The sequence below is a fragment of the Dromaius novaehollandiae genome, chromosome 32 (assembly GCF_036370855.1).
Source record: "Dromaius novaehollandiae isolate bDroNov1 chromosome 32, bDroNov1.hap1, whole genome shotgun sequence".
Lineage (NCBI taxonomy): Eukaryota > Metazoa > Chordata > Aves > Casuariiformes > Dromaiidae > Dromaius > Dromaius novaehollandiae.
Genome location: NC_088131.1, coordinates 688,759 through 711,226, shown reverse-complemented (window position 1 = coordinate 711,226; position 22,468 = coordinate 688,759). Strand labels below are relative to the sequence as shown.

The 22,468-nt window shown below is 69.2% G+C and overlaps 3 protein-coding genes across 6 annotated transcripts in view; 1 reads left to right on the top strand and 2 right to left on the bottom strand.

Annotated features, from left to right (window-relative positions):
* The window catches only part of CHD3 (chromodomain helicase DNA binding protein 3), a 56,439-nt gene extending 49,320 nt beyond the window's left edge, over window positions 1-7,119 (bottom strand). The window contains exons 1-2 of one of the 3 annotated variants that reach the window (XM_064501132.1): window positions 6,744-7,119; window positions 5,922-6,157 (exon numbers count right to left, since the gene is read on the bottom strand). In XM_064501132.1, the coding sequence (XP_064357202.1) occupies window positions 5,922-6,150 (229 nt within the window). In that variant the 5' untranslated portion in view covers window positions 6,151-6,157; window positions 6,744-7,119. Of the gene's footprint in view, window positions 1-5,921; window positions 6,276-6,517; window positions 6,572-6,743 lie in introns of those variants that run through there. The other 2 variants (XM_064501133.1, XM_064501134.1) reach the window with 2 other exon arrangements.
* Window positions 7,120-11,103: 3,984 nt separating this feature from the next.
* LOC135324557 (cytochrome b5 domain-containing protein 1) lies at window positions 11,104-15,924 on the bottom strand. Of its 2 annotated transcripts, none has more exons than XM_064501136.1 (5): window positions 15,735-15,924; window positions 15,245-15,321; window positions 13,979-14,188; window positions 12,731-12,976; window positions 11,104-11,168 (listed from the first exon to the last, which is right to left on the bottom strand). In XM_064501136.1, exons 1-4 carry the CDS (start codon window positions 15,862-15,864, stop codon window positions 12,737-12,739), a joined length of 657 nt encoding a protein of 218 aa, XP_064357206.1. In that variant the 5' UTR covers window positions 15,865-15,924; the 3' UTR covers window positions 11,104-11,168; window positions 12,731-12,736. The 2 variants fall into 2 exon arrangements, with proteins under 2 accessions (XP_064357206.1, XP_064357205.1); XM_064501135.1 differs by lacking the exon at window positions 11,104-11,168 and adding an exon at window positions 11,778-11,906.
* Window positions 15,925-16,431: 507 nt separating this feature from the next.
* On the top strand, window positions 16,432-20,851 carry NAA38 (N-alpha-acetyltransferase 38, NatC auxiliary subunit). Its single transcript, XM_064501167.1, has 3 exons — window positions 16,432-16,561; window positions 18,206-18,374; window positions 20,448-20,851. The coding sequence occupies exons 1-3, from the start codon at window positions 16,499-16,501 to the stop codon at window positions 20,555-20,557; spliced, it is 342 nt and encodes a 113-aa protein (XP_064357237.1). The 5' UTR covers window positions 16,432-16,498; the 3' UTR covers window positions 20,558-20,851.
* Window positions 20,852-22,468: the final 1,617 nt, after the last annotated feature.

The window sequence follows — 22,468 nt, the reverse complement described above, 5'->3', positions numbered from 1 at the left end:
CAACTGCTGGGCGATAGTTCCCAACTGCCAGAGGGGGTCCCAACTGCTGGGCGATGGTCTCCAACTACCGGAGGGGTCCCAACGCATTGCGCGATGGTTCCCAAGGCGCCCGGCAAAGGTCCCCAACCGCCAGAGGGGTCCCAAAGTGCTGGGCGATGGTCCTCAACCGCTGGAGGGGTCCCAACGCACCAGGCGATGGTTCCCAACCGCCAGAGGGGTCCCAACCGCCAGGCCATGGGTCCCAACTGCCAGAGGGAGACCCAACACGCTGGGCGATGGTCCTCAACCGCTGGAGGGGTCCCAACGCACCAGGTGATGGTTCCCAACTGCCAGAGGGGTCCCAACGCGCCGGTTGATGGTTCCCAACCACCAGAGGAGTCCCAATGCACCAGGTGATGGTTCCCAACTGCTGGAGGGGTCCCAAGGTGCCTGGCGATGGTTCCCAACCACCGGAAGGGTCCCAACATGCCATAGGGGCTCCCAATGCACCGGGCGACGGTCCCCAACTGCGAGAGGGGTCCCAAGGCACCAGGCGATGGTTCTCAACCGCCGGAGGGGTCCCAACACGCCGGAGGGGTCCCAACACGCCGACTGACGGTCCCCAACTGCCAGAGGGGTCCCAACATGCCAGGCCATGGTTCCCAACCACCGCAGGGGTCCCAACACGCCAGAGGGGTCCCAACGCACCAGACGATGGTCCCCAACTACCAGAGGGGTCCCAACGCGCCGGCTGATGGTTCCCAACAGCCAGAGGGGTCCCAACCACCAGGCGATGGTTCCCAACCACTGGAGAGGTCCCAAGGCGCCAGGTGATGGTCCCCAACAGCCAGAGGGATCCCAACACACTGGAGGGGTCCCAACACACTGGGTGACGGTCCCCAACTGCCAGAGGGGTCCCAAGGCACCAGGCGATGGTTCCCAACTGCTGGAAGGGGTCCCAACTGCTGCCCGATGGTTCCCAACGCACTGGGCGATGGTCCCCAACCACCGGAGGGGTCCCAAGACACCAGGCGATGGTTCCCAACCACGGGAGGGGTCCCAAGGCGCCGCCGGGCGTCCCGGCGCGAGCCGACCACGGAGCAAGACGGAGCAGACGCGAGCACCCGCGGCTCCCGGCGAGGCCTCGGCCCGGCCCTCCCCCCCCAATCCGTCCCCCCCATCAATCACCCCCCGAGCCGGGGCGCGCGAGGCCGCGGGCCGGGCAGGCGGGGGCCGCGTCCCCCCCCGCCACGGCGGGGGCTCCCCGGGGCGCCGGCGGGCAGCGGAAGCGGGAGCCGCGGCCCCGCCGGGGTCACATTCCTGCCCTAATCCTCTGGCAGCGCCCGGGACCGCCCGCTGCCAAGGCGCCGGGGCAGCCGGGGCTCGCCCGGAGCCAGCCCGCCGGCGGGGGGGAAACCGGGAAAAAAGGGAAAAAAAAAAAACAGGGAGAACGAGCCAGGGTGTGCGCACACACACACGCGCGCGGCGGGGGGGGGGACGGCCCCCGCGGCCTGGCCCGGCGGCGAGGGAAACCCCGGCGGCGGCGGCGGGGAGGAGGAGGAGGAGGAGGAGAAGGAGGAGCGGGGCCCGGCCCTCCTTTTTCTGCTTTTCCCCCCTTTTTTCTGCGCCCCCCCCCCCCCTCCGGGGGCGGCGGCGGCCCATCGCAGACATGCGCGGCGGCTGCGCCCGCGCTGGCTCCCGCCCAGCTAGAATTTTCCACCCACGTGACATTTCCGCCGCCCGGGCCCGGAGCGGGAACGGGGCGGGGGGGGTGGCGGGGGGCAGAGCCCCCCCAGGCCGCCGGGACCCCCCACCCGTGGGACCCCCCTGCCCGCGGCACCCGGCTGTTCGACGGCGAGCCGGGACAAAGACCCCCCCCCGCGCGGCGTCGGGCGCCTTCGGTTACGAAAGGCGAAAAGCGAAACAAAAAAAAGGGAAAAGGGGGAAAAATGAAGAAACAGGGAGGCCCCCCCCCCCGGGTTGGGGTGGGAGTGGAGAGGGGCCGAGGGCAGCCTTCGAGCGGGGGGGGGGTCTTCACATGGGGGGGATGGTGGTCTTCACATGGGGGGGTCTTCACATGGGGGGGTCTTCACATGGGGGGGGGAATGGTGCTTTTTTTCCCTTCATCTCGTGTGATTTTGCCCCAAAAAGCAGCTGGAAAAGGGGCAGGTCGCTGGGGGGGGCGGGTCTTCACATGGGGGGGCGGTTTTCACACGGGGGGGGAGGTCTTCATTGGGGGGTGGTTTTCACACGGGGGGTCTTCACACGGGGGGGGGGGGGAACGACACTTTTTTTCCCTCCATTCCACGTGATTTTGCCCCAAAAAGCAGCTGGAAAGGGGGCAGGTCGCCGGGGGGGGGGGGGGTCGGCGGGGCAGCCCCCGCAGCCGCCTGTGGGGCTCCGCTGTTTATTTTGGGGGGGGTTTTGGCCCCCCGGCCCGGCTCTGTGCCCCCCCCCCGGCGGGACGCAGGCGCCCGGCTCGTCGCGGCGCCCCGGCAGCCTCCATTGTTCTCAGCCGGGCGGCAAAAAAAAGCAAAAATGGGGAGGGAAAAATGGGGAAAAAAAGGACAAAACCAGGAATACTGAAGCCGGGGGGGGGGCCCGGCTGGGTGGGTGGGGGGGGGACAGCGCGGGGGGGGCCCGGCTGCTCCGGAGCAGGTCAGCAAAGGGAAACCCGGCGGTGCCCTGGCCGGAGCCGGCGGCTTTGCTGAGCCAAAACGAGAGAAAAGCGAGAAATAACCCCAAAACGGAGCAAAACGGAGCGGTTGGAGGGGGGCGGAGCGGCTCGGCGTTGCCCCCCCCCCCGCCGCGGGCCCCCCCCCCGCGGGAAAAGGGGGCTTGAGGAAGGCAAAGGGGCGGCGGAGCCGGGGAAGGCGGCGGGGAGCCGGGGCGGCGCGGCCCTGCCGTGACCCGCGGAGCTGCCACCGACGGACGGGGACGGAGGGACGGAGGGAGGGACGGAGGGACGGAGGGACGGAGGGAGGGACGGAGGGACGGAGGGATGGAGGGACGGAGGGGGCTCGAGGCTGCAGCCTGGGGGCACCCACACGCCCACCATGGGGTACCCACGGGGCTTGGGGGCACCCACGGGGCCTGGGGGCACCCACAAGCCTGCCGTGGGGCGGCCATGGGGCGTGGGAGCACCCGCAAACCTGCCGTGGGGCGGCCACGGGGGTGGGGGGCACCCACAGGGCCTGGGGGCACCCACAAACCTGCCATGGGGAGGCCGCAGGGGTGGGGGGCACCCACGGGGCCTGGGGGCACCCACAAGCCTGCCGTGGGGCGGCCATGGGGCGTGGGAGCACCCGCAAACCTGCCGTGGGGCGGCCACGGGGGTGGGGGGCACCCACAGGGCCTGGGGGCACCCACAAACCTGCCATGGGGAGGCCGCAGGGGTGGGGGGCACCCACAGGGCGTGGGGGGCACCCACAAACCCGCCATGGGGCGGCCATGGGGCCTGGGAGCACCCGCAAACCTGCCGTGGGGCGGCCACGGGGGTGGGGGGCACCCACAGGGCCTGGGGGCACCCGCAAACCTGCCATGGGGAGGCCGCAGGGGTGGGGGGCACCCACAAACCCGCCGTGGGGCGGCCATGGGGCCTGGGAGCACCCACACGCCTGCCGTGGGGCACCCGCGATGCCCCCCGGCCTGGCAGCACCCACAAACCCGCCGTGGGGCACCCGCGATGCCCCCCAGCCTGGTGGCACCCATGAATCCACCATGGGGCACCCACAGGGCCCGGCGGTGCCCACAAACCCGCCGTGGGGCACCCAAGACACCCCCCAGCCCAGCAGCACCCACAAACCTGCCGTGGGGCACCCAAAGGGCCTGGGAGCAGGCACAAACCCGCCATGGGGTGCCCGCACGGCCTGGCAGCACCCACAAACAGGCCACAGGGCACCCGAGACGCCCGGCAGCACCCGCAGAACTGCCGTGGGGTGCCCGCGGGGCCTGATGGTACCCACAAACCCGCCGTGGGGCACCCACAGGGCCCGGTGCCACCCACAAACCTGCCGTGGGGCACCCACAGGGCCCCCCAGCCTGGTGGCACCCATGAACCCGCCATGGGGCGCCCATGGGGCCTGGCAGCACCTTCACACCCGCCGTGGGGCACCCGCGATGCCCCCCAGCCTGGTGGCACCCATGAACCCGCCATGGGGTGCCCGCGGGGCCTGGCAGCACCCACAAACCCGCTGTGGGCACCCGAGGTGCCCCCCAGCCTGGGAGCACCCACAAACCCGCTGTGGGGCACCCACGGGGTCCGGGAGCACCCACAAACCTGCCGTGGGGCACCAGTGGGGCCTGGCAGCACCCACAGGGCCTGGAAGCACCCACGAACCCGCCGTGGGGCACCCGAGTGGTCTGGCGACACCCGCGAACCCGCTGTGGGGCAACCACGGGGCCCAGCAGCACCCACGAACCCGCTATAGGGCACCCAAGGGGCCCAGCAGCACCCATGAACCGGCCGCGGGGCACCCATGGGGCCCAGCAGCACCCACAAACCCGCTATAGGGCACCCAAGGGGCCCAGCAGCACCCATGAACCGGCCGCGGGGCACCCATGGGGCCCAGCAGCACCCACAAACCCGCTATAGGGCACCCAAGGGGCCCAGCAGCACCCATGAACCGGCCGTGGGGCACCCATGGGGCCCAGCAGCACCCACAAACCCGCTATAGGGCACCCAAGGGGCCCAGCAGCACCCATGAACCTGCCGTGGGGCACCCATGGGGCCCAGCAGCACCCACGAACCCGCTATAGGGCACCCAAGGGGCCCAGCAGCACCCATGAACCGGCCGCGGGGCACCCATGGGGCCCAGCAGCACCCACGAACCCGCTATAGGGCACCCAAGATGCCCCCAGCCCAGCAGCACCCACACACCCACCGTGGGGCACCGTGGGGCACCGCGGGCCCCCCCATCCCCCACACCCCCCGGCGGGTGGGGGGGGGCCATGGCGCAGGCTGCCCCCCGGTGGGGGAGGGGCGCTGCCCCCCCCCAGCGGCCCCTCCCCCCCCGGCGGGGCTAACGGCGGCGCGGGGGGGGGGGAGGGGAAACTCCCTCGTTTACCGAGGCCTTTCGGCCGCCCCCCCCCACCCCGGAAAGAGGAAGAGCCCGGTGGGGGAGGAAGGCCCGGACGGTGCCCCCCCCCCCAACAGCCGTTAACCGGGGGGGGACAGCGGTGGCGGCCCCATAACCGACCCGAGCGGGCGCGTTAAAGGTGGGGGGGGGGCCGCTAGAAACCGCCCCCCCCCGTAACGGCGCGGAGCCGCCGAGGAGGAGGAGGAGGAAGAGCGCGGTAGGGTGGGGGAGGAAGGCCGGGCCCCCCCCCCCGGCTGGGCGGGGAGGGTCAGCGCTCGCTCCCCCCCCCTCTCCACGCGGGCGGGCGCGTTAAACCGGGGCGGGGGGAGGCCCAGAAACGTCCCCCCCTTCCCGAAACGGAGCCGTTGAGGAGGAGGAAGAGCGCGGCGGGGAGTGGGGGGGGGGGAGGAAGGCCGGGCCGCTGCCCCCCCCCCCCCCCGGTCACACACACACTCACCCGGCCGCGGCGGGGCGAGGAGGGGGAAGAGCTCGGCGCGGGCGGGCGCGTTAAACCGGGCAACGCAGCGCGGCGGCGGCTGGGTGGGGGGGGGGGGGGGCCTAGAAACCGCTCCCCCCCCCCCCCCCCCCAGTCCGGAGCCGTTGGGCAGCGCGCGCGCGCGCCCGTGCGGCGACCGGGCAGGAGGGAGGGGGGTGGGGGGGGGCCTAGAAACCGCCCCCCCACCACACACACCGCAACGGCCCGGAGCCGTTGGGCAGCGCGCGCGCCCGTTGGGGGGGGGGGGGGAGGGGGGAGCGTTCGGCCCCTCAACGCTCGAAAGCCGTTGGCGGTTGTTTACAAACACGGCGCCCCCCCCCCCCAAAGCCGTTAGTGGGGGGGGGGGGCGCGGCGGGGGGGTTGTTTACCTGGAGGCGCCTCAGTCGCCTCAGCGGCCGCGGCGGGAGCTGATGCTGCGGGCGCGGGCGCCAGCGGCAGCGCCGCCGCCTGCACGGCTGACAGGAATATGTCGCCGGGGCTGTTGTCCCCTGCTCCGTCTTCCTCCTCCTCTTCCTCCTCGTCTTCTTCGTCCCCCTCCACCTCAGACACCACCATCTCCTCCTCCTCTTCCTCGTCCTCCCTCAGAGGGGAAGCCATGGTGGTGCTGGGGGTGGGGGGGGGGGCAGGGAGGGAGAGAGAGAGGGAGTGAGTGAGAGAGAAGAGAGAGAGAGAGGGAGAGAGAGAGAAAAGAGAAGGGGGGGGCAGCCCCCCTCCGCCACACACCAAAAATCCTCCCCCCCCCCCGCGGCACCTCAGCCCCGGCCGCCGGCAGCGGGAAAACGTCCCGCCGCCGCGGCCATGAGCCCCCCGAAACAGCGAGAAAACTCCCCGAAACTTTTCTCCCCCGCCGCCTCCCCCCTCCTCTTTCCTCCCCTTTCTCAAAAAAAAAAAAAAAAAAAGAAAAGAAAAAGAGGAAAAAAGAAAAAGTTGGGGTGGGGGGGGGAGAGAGAGCGGTTAAAAATACATCGAAATTCTGAGGGGGCAGCTCAGAATAATATTTTCCACAAGAGTCAAGGAACAAAAATGGCCGCCCTTAAATTATTTTTAAAACCGAGCCCCCCCCCCCCAAGAAGGTTTAAAAAAAAAAAAAATCCCCCCCACCCTTTATTAAAAAAAAAAAAAGAAAAAAAAAAGAAACAAAATGGCTGGCTGGATTTTTTTTAAGTCACCCCCCACACACATACACACACCTCTTCCTTGAGGTTAAAAAAAAAAAGAAAGATTAAAAAAAAAAAAAAGCCTCAACAAAAATCAGGCAAAAAAAAAAAAAAAGCAGCCTAGGTTTCCCCCCCCCTTTTTTTTTTTTGTTGTTGTTGTTGCTGCTCTGGCTATAGGTAGCTGGCGATAGCGAATAATTCAGATTTTTTGGCTCGCCCTCTTTTTTTTTTTTTTTTTTTGCTTTTTTTTTTTTTTGCTTTTTTTTTTTGGCCTCTTTAATCGCTCAGAAGATCTCAGATCGGGGCAGAGATGAACAATATTTGTATATTCCCGGCGCTGGGGGGAACTGAAAGAGAAAGATTTCTGCATAAAACAAAGATGGCTGCTCCAAATTATTTCTTCCCCCCCCCCTCCTTCCCCCCTTCTGCTCCCCCCCCCACCTCCCTCAATAAAAATATTTTTTGCCGGGGGGGGGCAAGAAAAAGGCTGGATTAATCAGTACTCATGCTCAGTATGACATCAGCATAAATTGTTAAAGGTTAACTAGTTCCATACTAGTCGCACCACGGGATTTTTTTTCGCCTCCTTTCCTCGCTTTACTAGTCCACCCGGGGGGGGGGGGGGGAAGAGGGGTGGGGGCAGAAAAAAAAGAAAAAGGGGGGGGTGATTTTTCCCCTCCCTTCCTTACTTTTAAATACTTGGGCAGGGAGTGGTGCGGGTTTTTTTTCTCCCTACTCTTTCTTTGGGCTGGAGGGCAAGGAAGAACAAAAAAAGGAGAGAAACAGCCTTGAAAATCACTTAGGCGCGCGGGGCCAAATCCGGCGAAGTGCGTCGCTAGCAGGGGTCTCACTGGGTGTTTTCCTCCGATGGGTCCGTGTGTCCCCCCCGGGGGGGGGAAACGGCCCCCCGAGAAATAGCCGAAAGCAAGCAAAACGCCCCAGAATCGCTGGCAAAAAGCGCTCGCCCCTTTTTGGTTCCCCCCCCTGTAAAATTGGGGTGAAAAACGCTGTTGGCGCCGCTCTGGATCGCCGCTTTCGGAGGCGAGTTGGGGGGGAAAAAGGGGCCTTTTCACCCAAAATCCCCCCAAATCCCCCCAAAGCGAGGGGGGCTAGCGGGAAAGGGGCTGGGGGCAGGGGGGGCAGCTTGGGGGGGGCTTTTGGGGGCAGCAGGACGATGCGTCCGGGGCGTTTTCGGCCCCAAAAGCCCTGTCACCGGGGGGGCGGCCTCCCCGCATCCGCCTCGGTGTCCGTCCGTCCGCCTGTCTGTCCGCCGGGCCTTCCCGCTGCCGCCGAGAGCTGCCTCCGCCTGTTGAATGTTACACCCCAAAAACGGGGTGACAGGGGCAAACACCCCCCCCCAACCGGCCCCAGTCTTCACGTTCGCCTCCTCCGCTTCTTTTTCCCCCCAAAATTAATGTGTTTTTCCCCGCTCAGGTTGTTCCACCTCGTTTTTTTCGTTTTTTAGGGTGTTTTTATCGCAATAACGGTTATTAATTCCTCCCCGACCCTGATTTTGAGGCCTTCCGCGACGCGGCCCGCTCCGGTGCTGCCCCGGACCTATTCCGCCCCGCTTCGCTCCGGGGGAAAAAGCCCTTTCCAGGTGGGATTTTACCCCCCCCCCGAGCCAGAGCCGCAGGCAGCTGCTCCCCCCCCCAAAAAAAAGCAAAAAAGGGAAAAAAAAAAACTCTGTAAATCCCCCCAAAGCCGCCGTGGCCGGGCCCAACTCCCGCTGCACACCGTGGATTTAACACCAGGCTTTTACAGTCGATTTTGGGCTCGTTCAGCCGCTTTTTTGCCCCGCGAACCTGGCAAAAAGAGGGTTGTTTTGGGGAATAAATCACCGACCGGTCCACACCAGGGAGGGCCCGGCCGCCTGTTCCCCGCGGCACCTTGTACCTTGTATATGTAACCTGCCCCCCCCCCCCCCCCAGGAGGACCAACACCGTGAATCTGTGTTGACGCTGCGGGAGGGATTTGGCAACCCCCCGTTTTCATTTTGCTGCTTTTTTCCTCGCTGATAATTTTTATTTCACCTTTCCACCAGGCGCCGGGTGTCTTTTTTCACTCGGCGCCGTCCCCTCGCCACCACGGAACAACCCCGGGGGGGGGGGTTTAACCGTTTGCCAGGTTTTGACACCCAAACGCAACCCCCCCCCCCCCCCCCGGGCCCAACCTCGCCTTCCCCGGCTGCCTGGGCCTGGTCGGTTTTTGCTTTTTCCCCTTTTTTGCTGTCTCCGGCCCCGTTTTGCTGTTGCGGCACCGCTCGGCGGCAAAGGGGGGGGGGGGGGGGGGTTCAGCGAGCAGCCTCCCCGGTGCTGCCTCCTCCTCCTCCTCCTCCTCCTCCTCTTCCTCCTCTTCCTCGGAGGTGTCGGCGGAGCGAGGCCGGGGCCTGGGCACCGGATGCGGCCCCGGCGCTGCCGCCATTTAGCGACTGGACCCTCGAGGGCGACGACCGGCGCTTCTCCCGGCGCTTCTCCTGGCACCCGTGGCCGGACGGGGACGACATTGGAGCTGGGATCGTGGCTGGATGGAGCAAGGATCGCGGCCAGGATCGTGGCTGGATGGAGCTGGGACTGGAGCTGGGATTGGAGCTGGGATCACAGCTGGACAGAGCTGGGATTGGAGCCGGGTTTGTGGCCGGATGGAGCCGGGATCGCGGCTGGACGGAGCTGGGATCATGGCCGGACGGAGCTGGGATCGTGGCCAGGATCGTGGCCGGACAGAGCTGGGATCAGAGCCAGGATTGGAGCCGGGATCGTGGCTGGATGGAGCTGGGATTGGAGCCGGGATCATGGCCAGGGTTGTGGCTGGATGGAGCTGGGAACGCAGCTGAGATTGCAGCAGGGATTGGAGATGGACGGAGCCGGGATCGCAGCCAGGATCGTGGCTGGGATTGCATCTGGATGGAGCCGGGATTGTGGCCAGGATCACAGCTAGGATCGCAGACAGATGGAGCCAGGATTGCAGCCGGGCTCATGGCTGGGATCATGGCTGGATGGAGCTGGGATCACAGATGAGATTGCAGCAGGGATCGCAGACAGATGGAGCCAGGGTCACGGCTGGGATCGTGGCCAGACAGAGTCGGGATCACAGCCGGGATTGTGGCTGGACAGAGCCGGGATCGCAGCTGGGATCGTGGCCGGACAGAGCAGAGATCGTGTCCGGGATCACAGCTGGGTGGAGCCGAGATTGTGGCCAGACAGAGCCGGGATCACGGCCAGGATCAGAGCTGGGACTGCAGCAGGGATCGCGGCCAGACGGAGCTGGGGTCACGGCCGGGATCATGGCCGAGTGGAGCCGAGATCACGGCCAGGATTGTGGTCGGACAGAGCTGGGATCGCAGCTGGGATCGCAGCCAGACAGAGCAGAGATTGTGACCGGGATCGCAGCCGGGTGGAGCTGAGATGGTGGCCAGACGGAGCTGGGATCGCAGCCAGGATCACAGCTGGGACTGCAGCAGGGATCGCGGCCGGACGGAGCCGGGGTCACGGCCGGGATCATGGCCAGGGGAGCCGAGATCGCGGCCAGGGTCACAGCTGGGATCGCAGCTGGGATCGCAGCCAGACGGAGCAGAGATTGTGGCTGGGATCACAGCCGGGTGGAGCCGAGATCGCGGCCGGACGGAGCCGGGATCGCAGCCTGGATGGAGCCGGGGTCACGGCTGGGGTCATGGCCAGACAGAACTGGGATCGCAGCCGGGATCGCAGCCGGATGGAGCCGGGGTCATGGCCAGGGTCGTGGCCAGACAGAGCTGGAATCGCAGCTGGGATCGCAGCCGGATGGAACTGGGATCACAGCCGAAGCCTCCGGGCAGCTGCCCCGGCCTCGGGAACGCCACGGTTCCCCGGACGAGCACCCGCAGCCGAGGGGATCGAAGACGGGCGCCGGAGCGCCGGGGATGGCGGCCCCGGGGGCTTTTCCGCTGGGAAAGCCGTCGGGAAGCCCCCCCCCCCCCCCCCCCCCCAGGAACCGTCCAGCCAAACCAAAGAGACACTGCAAAACCCCCCGGTGCCAAAGCTGCCATTGCCCCGGCTTTTATCCCCCTCCGGAAAACGAGGATGAGGAACGCTCCGTGCCCGGCTCTTTCCGTCCGGACGGATCACCGTTGTGGAGCCACTGTGGAGGACGGTGATCCCGTACCAGGCTCCGATGCCCCTCGCGCTCCGGGAGCCGCAACCCAGCCCCAAAACCCGCTCCGAAACCTACTCCGTAGGGAAGGGCGGCCGACGGGACGCTGCCTGAATCCACAGAGGCTCCCGGCGGCTCCGGATTCGGGGCAAAGTGGCAAAATGCCCCGTTTTTGGCTCCTTTTTTCCTTCCCAGTTTCCAACATTGCTCCGAGCTGGGCAGGGATTCGGGCGCGGAGAGATGCCGGGGGCGAGTGTGGGATGGGGGAGCCGCTCCCGAAAAGCCCCGAGTGCTGGGATACCTGAGATGGCGCCTCGCCCGGAGACACCGCTGGATTTTTGGGGAAAAGGGCCGAATTTGGGGGGAAAACAGCTGGATTTGGAGGAAAATGGCCAGATTTGGGGTGGAAAACAACCAGATTTGAGGGGAAACAGCCAGATGTGGGGGAAAGCAGCCAGATTTGAAGGGAAAATAGATGGATTTGGGTGAAATAGCCAGATTTGGGGGAGAAAACGGACAGATTTGGGGTGGGAAATGGCTGGATTTGGGAGGAAAACAGCCAGATTTGGGGGAAAACAGCCAAATTTGAGGGGAAAACGGCTGGATTTGAGGGGATAACGGCCGGATTTGGGGGAAACAGCCAAATTTGAGGGGAAAACAGCCGGATTTGGGGGGAAACGGCTGGATTTGGGGTGGAAAACGGCTGGATTCGAGGGGAAAAAGGCCGGATTCAGGGGAAAACAGCGGGATTTGGGGTGGGGGCGGCCCAGCGGCGTTCCAGGCCTGACCTCTAGCGGCTCCGGAGCCCAACGGCCCGGGCCGAGCCCCCGCTCCGGCTGCTCCGCGGGCTTCGCTCCCGGGGGCTCCGGGATGCCAGCGGATCCGTCGGGAAGCACCGCATCCCAAGATCCCCCCCCGGAGACGAGGCTCAGCCGTGGCTGCTGCGCAGTGAACCGGCCTTTATTTCCCCTCGGAAAATCATCCGGAAGGAGCCGGAGCGCCGGGATTCGCCTCGGAGCGGTGGCCTGGACGGGGAGGTGGCGGGCGGGGGGTGCCGCCGGGGGGGCTCTGCTCCGGAGTCGAGGGATCAGGGTGGATTTGGACCCCCCCCCAAAAAGGAAAATAAAGCCGGAGCGGCGCCGGACGCTTTGCTTTTCCGATGGCGTCGAAGCCGCTTCCGTGCCGGGAAAGGGGGGGGGGAAACCGCTCCGCCATGGAGATAGAGCTGGGGGGGCCCAAATGGAGCCGGGGGGGGGGCAAATGGAGCCGGGGGGACCCAAATGGAGCCGGGGGGGCCCTGAATGGAGCCAGGGGGGGCCCAAATGGTGCCCGGGGGGGGCAAACAGAGCCCAGGGGGGCCCGAACAGAGCTGGGGGGGGCCCAAACGGAGCCCGGGGGGGGGGGGCGAATGGTGCCCAGGGGGTCAAATGGTGCCGGGGGGGGGCCCGAACAGAGCCCAGGGAAGTCAAATGGAGCTGGGGGGGGTCCCAAATGGTGCTGGGGGGGGGGTCAAACGGAGCCCAGGGGGCCTGAACAGAGCCTGGGGGGGCCCTGAATGGTGCCAGGGGGGGTCAAACGGAGCCCAGAGGCCCTGAATGGAGTGCAGGGGGCCTGAATGGGGCCGGGGGGGGGCCCTGAACGGAACGGGGGGGCCCAAATGGCGCCTGGGGGGGGGTCCCACAGAGCCCGGGGAGCCCAAATGGCGCCTGGGGGGGCCTGAATGGAGCCGGGGGGGCATCAAATGGAGGCCAGGGGAAGCCCCGAATGATGCCCAGGGGGTCAAATGGAGCCCAGGGGGGGTCCCACAGAGCCTGGGGGGGGCCTGAATGCAGCTGGGGGGGGGTAAATGGAGCCGGGGGGGGGTCAAACGGAGCGGGGGGGGGGGTCCGTACCGGCGGCTAGAGCTCGGTGAAGTCGTCGTTGAAGTGGAGCAGGAGGGCGGGCGGCTGGGGCGGGGGGTCGAGGTCGGCGTCGAGGTCGAGGTCGGGCCCCCCCGGGCCCCCCCCCGGCTGCAGCGGGCGCCCCCCCGGCTCCAGGGCGGCGGGGGCCCCCGGGCGGCGCCAGCTGTAGCTGCCGGCGTGGGCGTTGAGGGGCAGCGAGCGGCCCAGCACCTCCGCCAGCGTCTCCTCCGCGCACACCTGCGCCGGGGGGGTCACCGACGGCACCCCCCCCCCCCGGAACGGCTGATGGCCCCCCCCGAGCCTCCCCTGTCCCTGTGCGTCCCCCCATGCCGGCTAACGACCCCCCAGATCCTCCCCCCACCAGCTAACACCCCCCCCCAGGTCCCCCCCCACCAGCTAACAAACCCCCAGGTGCCCCCCCCACTGGATAACGACCCCCCCCAGGTCCCCCCCACCCCCTAACGACCCCCCCACACCAGCTAATGGCCCCCCAGGTCCTCCTGAGCTGGCTAACGGCCCCCCCAGATCCTCCCCACACCAGCTAATGACCCCCCCCCGGATCCTCTCCCCCCCCCCGTGGGGCCCCCCATGTCGGCTAACGACCCCCCCAGATTCCCCCCCTCACTGTGGGCCCCCCCCCCAGCTAACGACCCCCCAGGTCCCCCCCCACCAGTTAATGGCCCCCCAGATCCTCCCCACACTGGCTAACGACCCTCCTGGATCCTCCCCCCTCATTGTGCCCCCCCCCCAGCTAATGACCCCCCCTCCAGATCCTCCTGGGCTGGCTAACGACCCCCCCAGGTCCCTCCCCTCACTGTAGGGCCCCCCCTGTGACAGCTAACGACCCCCCCCAGATCCTCCCCCACACACTGTGGGTCCCCCCGACCCCCCCGACCCCCTAATAACCCCCCCGATCCTCCGCCCTCACTGTGGGCCCCCCCCACTAACTAATGACCCCCCCGGATCCTCCCCCACCCCCTAACAACCCCCCAGGTCCCCCCCCAGCCCCCTAACGAAGCCCTGGCTCTCCCCGTCACCGTGCCCCCCCCAATTACCCCCCCCAATTCCCCTGGGGTGACAGTGGGGACGTCCCTGGGGGGGGGGAGGATCCAGGCCCCCCCTGTAACACCAGGACCACCCCTCCCAGCTGGGGATGGCGTCGAGCCCTGGGACCCCCCCGAAACCCTGCTGTGCCCCCCCCGGGGATGCGGGGGGGGGGGCCGGGGGGGGGGGCCTGACCTCGAGGAGGTGCTGCTGCCCGGTGAGGGCGTTGAGGAGGCGGAGGCGGCGGGGGGGGCCCAGGCGCCCCACCTCGTAGCGGGGGTCCCGCCACCAGGGGGGGCCGCGGGGGGGCACCCAGTCCGAGCGGGGCGTCGGCGGCGGCACCCCCGGCCCGCGGCCCCCCCCCGGCACCCGCAGCCCCGAGCGCGGCTCCACCCGCTGCAGCAGCTGCCGGGGGGGGGGGGCGTGAGGACCCCCGGGGGGGGGCTGCTATGGACCCCCCCCCTGCTTAGGGACCCCCCCACACACACCGGGGGGGGGCTGCTTAGGGACCCCCCCCCCACCTGGCACCCGGCACGGCTCCCCACACTGGGACCCCTGAGGTCATCCTGCGCCCCCCGTGCCCCACACCGGGACCCCTAAGTCACCCTGGGACCCATAAGTCACCCTGGGACCCCCCACCCTGCACTGGGACCCACTGGGTGCCATCCTGGGACCCCCACACCCCACACCGGGACCCCTAAGTCACCCTGGGACCCCTGAAATCGCACTGAGACCCCCCCACCGCACACTGGGACCCACTGGGTGTCATCGTGGGACCCCCGTGCCCCACACCGAGACCCCTAAGTCACCCTGGAACCCAGAAGTCACCCTGGGACCCCCCACCCTGCACTGGGACCCACTGGGTGTCATCCTGGGACCCCCACGCCCCACACCGAGACCCCTAAGTCACCCTGGGACCCCCAAAATCACACTGGGACCCACTGGGTGTCACCCTGGGACCCCCCACCCTGCACTGGGGCCCCTAAAACCACACTGGGACCCCCCCACTGCACACTGGGACCCACTGGGTGTCATCGTGGGACCCTCACGCCCCACACCGGGACCCCTAAGTCACCCTGGGACCCCCAAAATCACCCTGGAACCCACTGGGTGTCATCCTGGGACCCCTGTGCCCCACACCAGGACCCATAAGTCACCCTGGGACCCCCCACGCTGCACTGGGACCCACTGGGTGTCATCCTGGGACCCCCGTGCCCCACACCGGGACCCCTAAGTCACACTGGGACCCACTGGGTGCTCCCTCCCCCCCCGGCACCCCCCTAAACCACCCCAGGACCCCTCGCCCCATGCTGGGCCCCACTGGGTGCCCCCCCGGACGAGGACCCCCCGCCCCACACCGGGCCCCACCCTGCCCCGGGCCCCCGGCGGGTGCTGCCGCGGCCCCCCAGCCCCCCTCGGGGTTTTGGGGGCCCCCCCATAGCCCCCCCCCCCCGCACGTACGTCGTGGGTCTGGGGGTCGAACCAGTGGCTGATGTCGGTCCCCGCCGCCTCCAGCAGGGGGCGCAGGCAGGGCTCCCCTGGGGGGGGAGGGGACAGGGAGAGACCCCCCCCCAAACGGGGGGGGGCACCCCAGCACCCAAACGGCGCGGGGGTGGGGCAAATCGGGGTCCGGGGGGGGCAGGAACAGGGTCCGGGGAGGGGGAGCAGGGTGCGGGGTCCCTTGGGGGGGGGTGAACGGGGTCCCGGGGGGGAAACGGGGTGTGGGGGGGGGGCGCAGGGTGCTGGAGCCCTTGTGGGGGGGGAATGGGGTCCCGGGACGGGGAGCACAGGGTGCAGGGCCCCTCGGGGGGGGGAAAGGGGTCCCGGGGGGGGAAACGGGGTCCCGGGGGCCCCTCGGGGGGGAACGGAGGTCCCGCTTGGGAAGGGGGCGACCGGGGTTCTGAGGGGGGGGTGTCACCGGGGGAGGGGGGGGCCCGCGGTGCCGCCGTACCGTGGTGCTCCCGCACCAGGGCGGTGAGGTCGAGCACGCGGCCGAGGCAGCTGACCCAGAGGTCGCCGGGCCGCGCGTGCGCCGCCACCTCCCGCGGCGTGAAGAACCGCGGCCGCGGCGGCGCCGCCATCACCGGGCGGGAGGGCGGGCGGCAGCGCCGGGACGCGCCGCTGCCCGGCAACGCCGCGCGCAGCCCGCCGGGAAACGCCGTTCCCATGGCAACGCCGCGCGCCCCGCCCGCCAGGAACGCTGTTCCTATGGCAACACCGCCCGCCCCGCCCAGCGGTAACGCTGTTCCTATAGCAACACCTCCCGCCCCGCCCAGCGGTAACGCTGTTCCTATGGCAACGCCGCGCGCCGCCCGCCGGGAAACGCCGTTGCCCCGGCAACCGCGGCTCTCGGCAACGCCCCTTGCCGGCAGCCCCGCCCCAGTCGCGACGCCGCGCGCGGCCTGCCGGGAAAGCCCGCCGCGGCTGCCGCGTTGCGCGAGGCATGTCGGGAAATGTAGTCCCGCCCCCTCTCTGCCGCCGCCGCCATGCTGCCGCGCGGGGCATGGCGGGATGGCGACCCGCCACTCCCCCTCCCGGCCACCGGTGAGCGCAAGGCATGACGGGATATGTAGAGCCCCGCCCCTGCCACGACGCCGCAAGGGCTGCCGGGAGCTGTAGTCCCCGCCGCCGCTGCCGCGCGGGGGCTGTCGGGAGGGCGCGGCCCCGCCCCGCGCCCGCGAGATCTCGCCGCCGCTCTCGCGAGAGCGCGGCGCCATGGCGGAGCCGCCGGAGCCGCGGGAGGAGAACGGCTGCGGCGGGCGGGGGCGGGGCCCGGCGGTGAGGGGGCGGGGCCTCGGCGAGGGGGCGGTGGGGGGGGCGTAGCCGGGGGGCAGGGGGGCGCTGTGGGGGCGCTGCGTTGGGCTTTGGGGGGGGGGCAGGGCCGTGGGGGGGGGGGTCCAGGCGCCATGGGGAGGCCTGAGCGGTTACGGGGGGGTCTCAGCGGTTATGGGGGGGCCTTTGGGGCTATGGGGGGCCTCTAGGGGCTGTGGGGGGCGGGTAGAGGCTATGGGGCAGCCCTAGAGGATGTGGGGGGCACTGGGGGCTATGGGGAGGGCCCTGGGGCCTATAGGGGAGGCCATAGGGGCTGTGGGGGGGCCCTAGGGGCTATGGGGGGCTCCTAGGGGCTGTGGGGGGCGGGTAGAGGCTATGGGGCAGCCCTAGAGGATGTGGGGGGCACTGGGGGCTTTGGGAGGGCCCTAGGGCCTATGGAGGAGGCCGTAGGGTCTTCGGGGGGACTGTGGGAGGCCCTAGGGGCTATGGGGGGGTCCTAGGGGCTGTGGGGGGGGCCCCTAGGGGCTATGGGGGGGACCATGAGGGCTGTGGGGGGCCCCTAGGGCTATGGGGAGGCCCTAGGGGCTATGGGGGGGATTATGGGGAGGCCCTAGGGGCTATGGGGGGGAGCTGAGGGGCTATGGGAGGAGCCGAGGGGCTCTAGGGTGGGGGCCCTAGGAGCTATGGGAGGGCTTAGGGGCTGTGGGGGGGCTATAGGGAGAGCCGAGGGGCTATGGGGGGGCTATAGGGCTTTGGGAGCTATGGGGAGCCCCTAGGGGCTATGGGGTGGCTATGGGAAGGCCCTAGGGGCTATGGGGGGAGCTGGGGGGCTATGGAGGGGGAGCTGGGAGGCTATGGGGGGGCTCTCGGGCCTATGGGGAGGAGCCGGGGGGCTATGGGGGGAGGCGGGGGGCTATGGGGGGGCCCTAGGGGCTATGGAGGGGGCTATAGGGTTTTGGGAGCTATAGGAAGCCCCTAGGGGCTGTGAGGGGAGCCTTAGGGGCTGTGAGGGGGCTATTGGGGGGCCCAAGGGGCTATGGGGGGGGCTATAGGGCTTTGGGAGCTATGGGGAGCCCCTAGGAGCTATGGGGGGGAGCCGGGGAGCTATGGGAGCCCCTAGGGGCTATGGGGGGGGGGAGCTGGGAGGCTATGGGGGGGCCTAGGGGCTATGGGGGGAGCTGAGGGGCTATGGGGGGAGCCGGGGAGCTGTGGGGGGGGCTAGGGGCTATGGGGGGGTCCCTGGGAGAATTTGGTGGGGGTGGGGGGGCTATGGGGGGAGCCAGGGAGCTCTGGGGGGGGCTAGGGGCTATGAGGGGGGTCCCTGGCAGAATTTGGTGGGGGTGGGGGGGCTATGGGGGGGAGCTGGGGGGCTATGGGGGAGTCCTGGGGGCTACGGGGGGGGGACCATAGGGGCTATGGGTGCGCCCTAGGGGCTATGGGGGGGGAGGGTCCCTGGGAGAATTTGGTTGGGGTGGGGGGGCTATGGGGGGGAGCTGCGGGGCTACGGGGGGGACCATAGGGGCTATGGGTGCACCCCAGGAGTTATGGGGGGGGGGGTCCCTGGGAGAATTTGGTGGGGGTGGGGGCTATGGGGGGAGGGGTCCCTCCAGGGTCCCCCCCAAGCCAGGCTGACGGGGTGGGGGGGCGCAGGAGCCCGGGGGGGGGCCCCCGCGGGCCCGGCGGCGCCTGGAGGCGCTGCTCAACCGCAGCATGCGGATCCGCATGTCGGACGGGCGCACGCTGGTGGGGGCCTTCCTCTGCACCGACCGCGACGCCAACGTCATCCTCGGCTCCGCCCAGGAGTTCCTCAAGGCCGCCGGTGAGCCCCCCCCCGGACGCCGGGGCCCCTCAGGGCGGGGGGGGGGGGGGCCGCGCATTGCAGGGGGGCCTCCTGGGGGGCTGCCTGGGTCCCTCCTCCATGGGGTGGCCTGGACACCTGGGTCCTTGTCGCATGGGGCGGCTCAGATGCCTGGGTCCCCTCTCCATGGGGTGGCCCGGACACCTGGGTCCTTGTCCCATAGGGTGGCCTGGACACCTGGGTCCCCTCTCCATGGGGTGGCCCGGACATCTGAGTCCCTCCATGTGGGGCAGCTGGTGTCCCCTCCCCCTGGCCATGGGGTGGCCCGGACACCTGGGTCCCCTCTCCATGGGGTGGCCTGGACACCTGGGTCCTTGTCCCATAGGGTGGCCCGGACACCTGGGTCCCATCTCCATGGGGTGGCCCGGGCACTGGGGTCCCTTCTCCATGGGGTGACCTGGACATCTGGGTCCCCTCCCTGGTGGGGTGGCCCGGACACCTGGGTCCTCGTCCCATAGGGTGGCCCGGACACCTGGGTCCCCTCCCTGGTGGGGTGGCCTGGACACCTGGGTCCCATCTCCATGGGGTGGCCAGGACACCTGGGTCCTTGTCCCATAGGGTGGCCCGGACACCTGGGTCCCCTCTCCATGGGGTGGCCAGGACACCTGGGTCCCCTCTCCATGGGGTGGCCCGGACACCTGGGTCCTTGTCCCATAGGGTGGCCTGGACACCTGGGTCCCCTCCCTGGTGGGGTGGCCTGGACACCTGGGTCCCCTCTCCATGGGGTGGCCTGGACATCTGGGTCCCCTCCCTGGTGGGGTGGCCCGGACACCTGGGTCCCATCTCCATGGGGTGGCCCGGACACCTGGGTCCCCTCTCCATGGGGTGGACCTGGACATCTGGGTCCCTCCTCCATGGGGTGGCCTGGGCACTGGGGTCCCCTCTCCATGGGGTGGCCCGGACATCTGGGTCCCTCCTCCATGGGGTGGCCTGGGCACTGGGGTCCTCTCTCCATGGGGTGACCCGGAGACCTGGGTCTTCGTCCCATAGGGTGGCCCGGACACCTGGGTCCCCTCTCCATGGGGTGGCCTGGACACCTGGGTCCCCTCTCCATGGGGTGACCTGGACACCTGGGTCCCATCTCCATGGGGTGACCTGGACACCTGGGTCCTCATCCCATAGGGTGGCCCGGACACCTGGGTCCCCTCTCCATGGGGTGACCCGGACACCGGGGTCCCCTCTCCATGGGGTGGCCTGGACACCGGGGTCCCCTCTCCATGGGGTGACCCGGACACCTGGGTCCTCGTCCCATAGGGTGGCCCGGACACCTGGGTCCTCTCTCCATGGGGTGGCCTGGACACCTGGGTCCCCTCTCCATGGGGTGACCCGGACACCTGGGTCCTCGTCCCATAGGGTGGCCCGGACACCTGGGTCCCCTCTCCATGGGGTGGCCTGGACATCTGGGTCCCTCCTCCATGGGGTGGCCCGGACACCTGGGTCTTCGTCCCATAGGGTGGCCTGGACACCTGGGTCCCCTCTCCATGGGGTGGCCTGGACACCTGGGTCCCCTCTCCATGGGGTGACCCGGACACCTGGGTCCTCGTCCCATAGGGTGGCCCGGACACCTGGGTCCCCTCTCCATGGGGTGGCCTGGACATCTGGGTCCCTCCTCCATGGGGTGGCCCGGACACCTGGGTCTTCGTCCCATAGGGTGGCCTGGACACCTGGGTCCCCTCTCCATGGGGTGGCCCGGACACTGAGGTCCCTCCTCCATGGGGTGGCCCGGACATCTGGGTCCTCGTCCCATAGGGTGGCCCGGACACCTGGGTCCCATCTCCATGGGGTGGCCCGGACATCTGAGTCCCTCCATGTGGGGCAGCTGGTGTCCCCTCCCCCTGGCCATGGGGTGGCCCGGACACCTGGGTCCCCTCTCCATGGGGTGGCCTGGATGTGGGGGGGGGGGGGTCCCTTCCTGGGGGGTGGCCCCAAACCCTTGGGTCCCTCCGCGGGGGGGTGGGGGTGGGGGTGGGGGCGGCCCGGACGCCTGGGCCCCGCTGAGGCGTCCCCGTCCCCGTCCCCGTCGCCGTGGCGCAGACTCCTTCCCGGGCAGCGAGCCGCGGGTGCTGGGCCTGGCCATGGTGCCCGGCCACCACATCGTCTCCATCGAGGTGGAGCGCGACGGCGCCGCCCCCCTCTACCCGTGACGTCACCCCCCCCGCGTGACATCATCCCGCGCGTGACGTCATCCCGCGCGTGACATCATCACCGCCCCCCCGGCCGCTGTGACAGCCCCCGGATCGCCGACGGCCCCGGCGCACGCGACGGCCCCCCCTCCGCACCCGCGACAGCCTCCACGCGTGTGACGCCCCCCCGGACATGTGTGAAGCCCCCCCGGACACGCGTGACGGCCCACGTGAGCACCGCGGGATGGGGGGGGTGCGCGGGGGGGCCCCCCCCCCACGCTGCCTGTGCCCCATTAAAGCCTCCCTGGAGCCCTCCGGGGTCGTGTTGTCACCGTGCGATGGGGTCTGGTCCCCCCCCCCCCCCAAACTCCTGACAGGGTCTGTGCCCCCCCCCCCAAACACATGACGGGCCCTGTCCCCCCCCCCAAACACATGATGGGCCCCATGTCCCCCCCCCCCCAAACATGTGACAGCCTCCATGTTGTTGTGTCCCCCCCCCCACCCCGCCCCAAACCGGTGTTCCCAGGTCACTTCGGAGCGGCGGAGGGGGCTGAGGCTGGGGGGGGGGGGGAGCTCCAGGACCCCCCCCCGAAACCCCAGGGTGGCCCCCAACTGGACACCCCCCCCCCCCAGGATCCTGTGTCTCAATTTGGACCCCCCCCCCCGAGGGGAGCCTCCTCCCCCCAAAGTGGGAGCCACTAACTGGACCCCCCCCCCCAGGACCCCCCCCCAACCTAGGATCCCCCAACCCCCCCCAACAGGAATCTCTCTTGCAGCCAGGCCCCCCCCCCCCAAACGGGGACCCCTCTCGCAGCCAGGACCCCCCCCGAACTGGGGACCCCCCCCACCAAGTGAGGCTCCTTCTCACAGCCAGGCCCCCCCAAAACCAGCCCCCCCCACACAATGAGGATCCCCCTCAGAACTAGGACCCCCCCCCGCAACGGGGATCCCCCTTGGAGTAGTGACCCCCCCCCCGAACTGGGACCCCCCCCCCCCAATGGGGATCCCCCTCAGAGATAGGACCCCCCCCCAATGGGATCCCTCTCACAGCTGGGATCTCCCTCTGCTCCGAACCAGGAGACCCCCCCCCCCCCACAATGGGGATCCCCTTCAGAGCCAGACCCCCCCCCCCCGAACCGGGACCCCCCCCCACGCAGGACGAGCCGGCCGGGCTGTGCGAGTTAATTTAATCTCACGTACAAAATAGCTTCTGTGGCCGCCGGGGGGGGGGGGGGGGAGCCCCGGCCCCCCCCCGACCTGCAATAAAACACCGGGGACCGGGGGGGGGGGGGAACGGGGACGGGGGGGCCCTGGGGGCGGCCGCAGGACCCAGCACCATGGGGGGGGGGGATGGGGGGCACCGAGACCCCCGGGTCACAGCGTCACCGGGACATGGGGGTCAAGGGGACACCGAGACCCTCCCGCGTCACAGTGTCACTGGGACACGGGGTCGGGGGACACAGGGACACCCCATGTCACACGGCCAAGGGGACACTGAAACCCCCATGTCACAGTGTCACCGGGACACGGGGGACACCAGGATCCCAGGGACACCTCGTGTCACAAGGTCAAGGGGGCACTGAGACCCCCCCCCCGTGTCACAGCGTCACCAGGACAGGGGGTTAAGGGGACACCGAGACCCCCCAGTGTCACAGGGTCACAGTGTCACCAAGACATGGGGTCATGGGACACCAGGATCCCAGTGTCACGGGGTCACCAGGACACAGGGACACCCCGGACCCCCTGTCATGGGGTCAACGGGACACAGAAACACCCCACGTCATGGTGTCACCAGGACATGGGGCCCCTCCCGTGTCACAGGGTCACCAGGAAACCGTGACCCCGCCCCCAACATGGTGTCACCAGGACACGGTGTCACCAGGACCCTCTGGGACACTGGGACGTTGTCACTGGAACCCTTCCAGCACATGG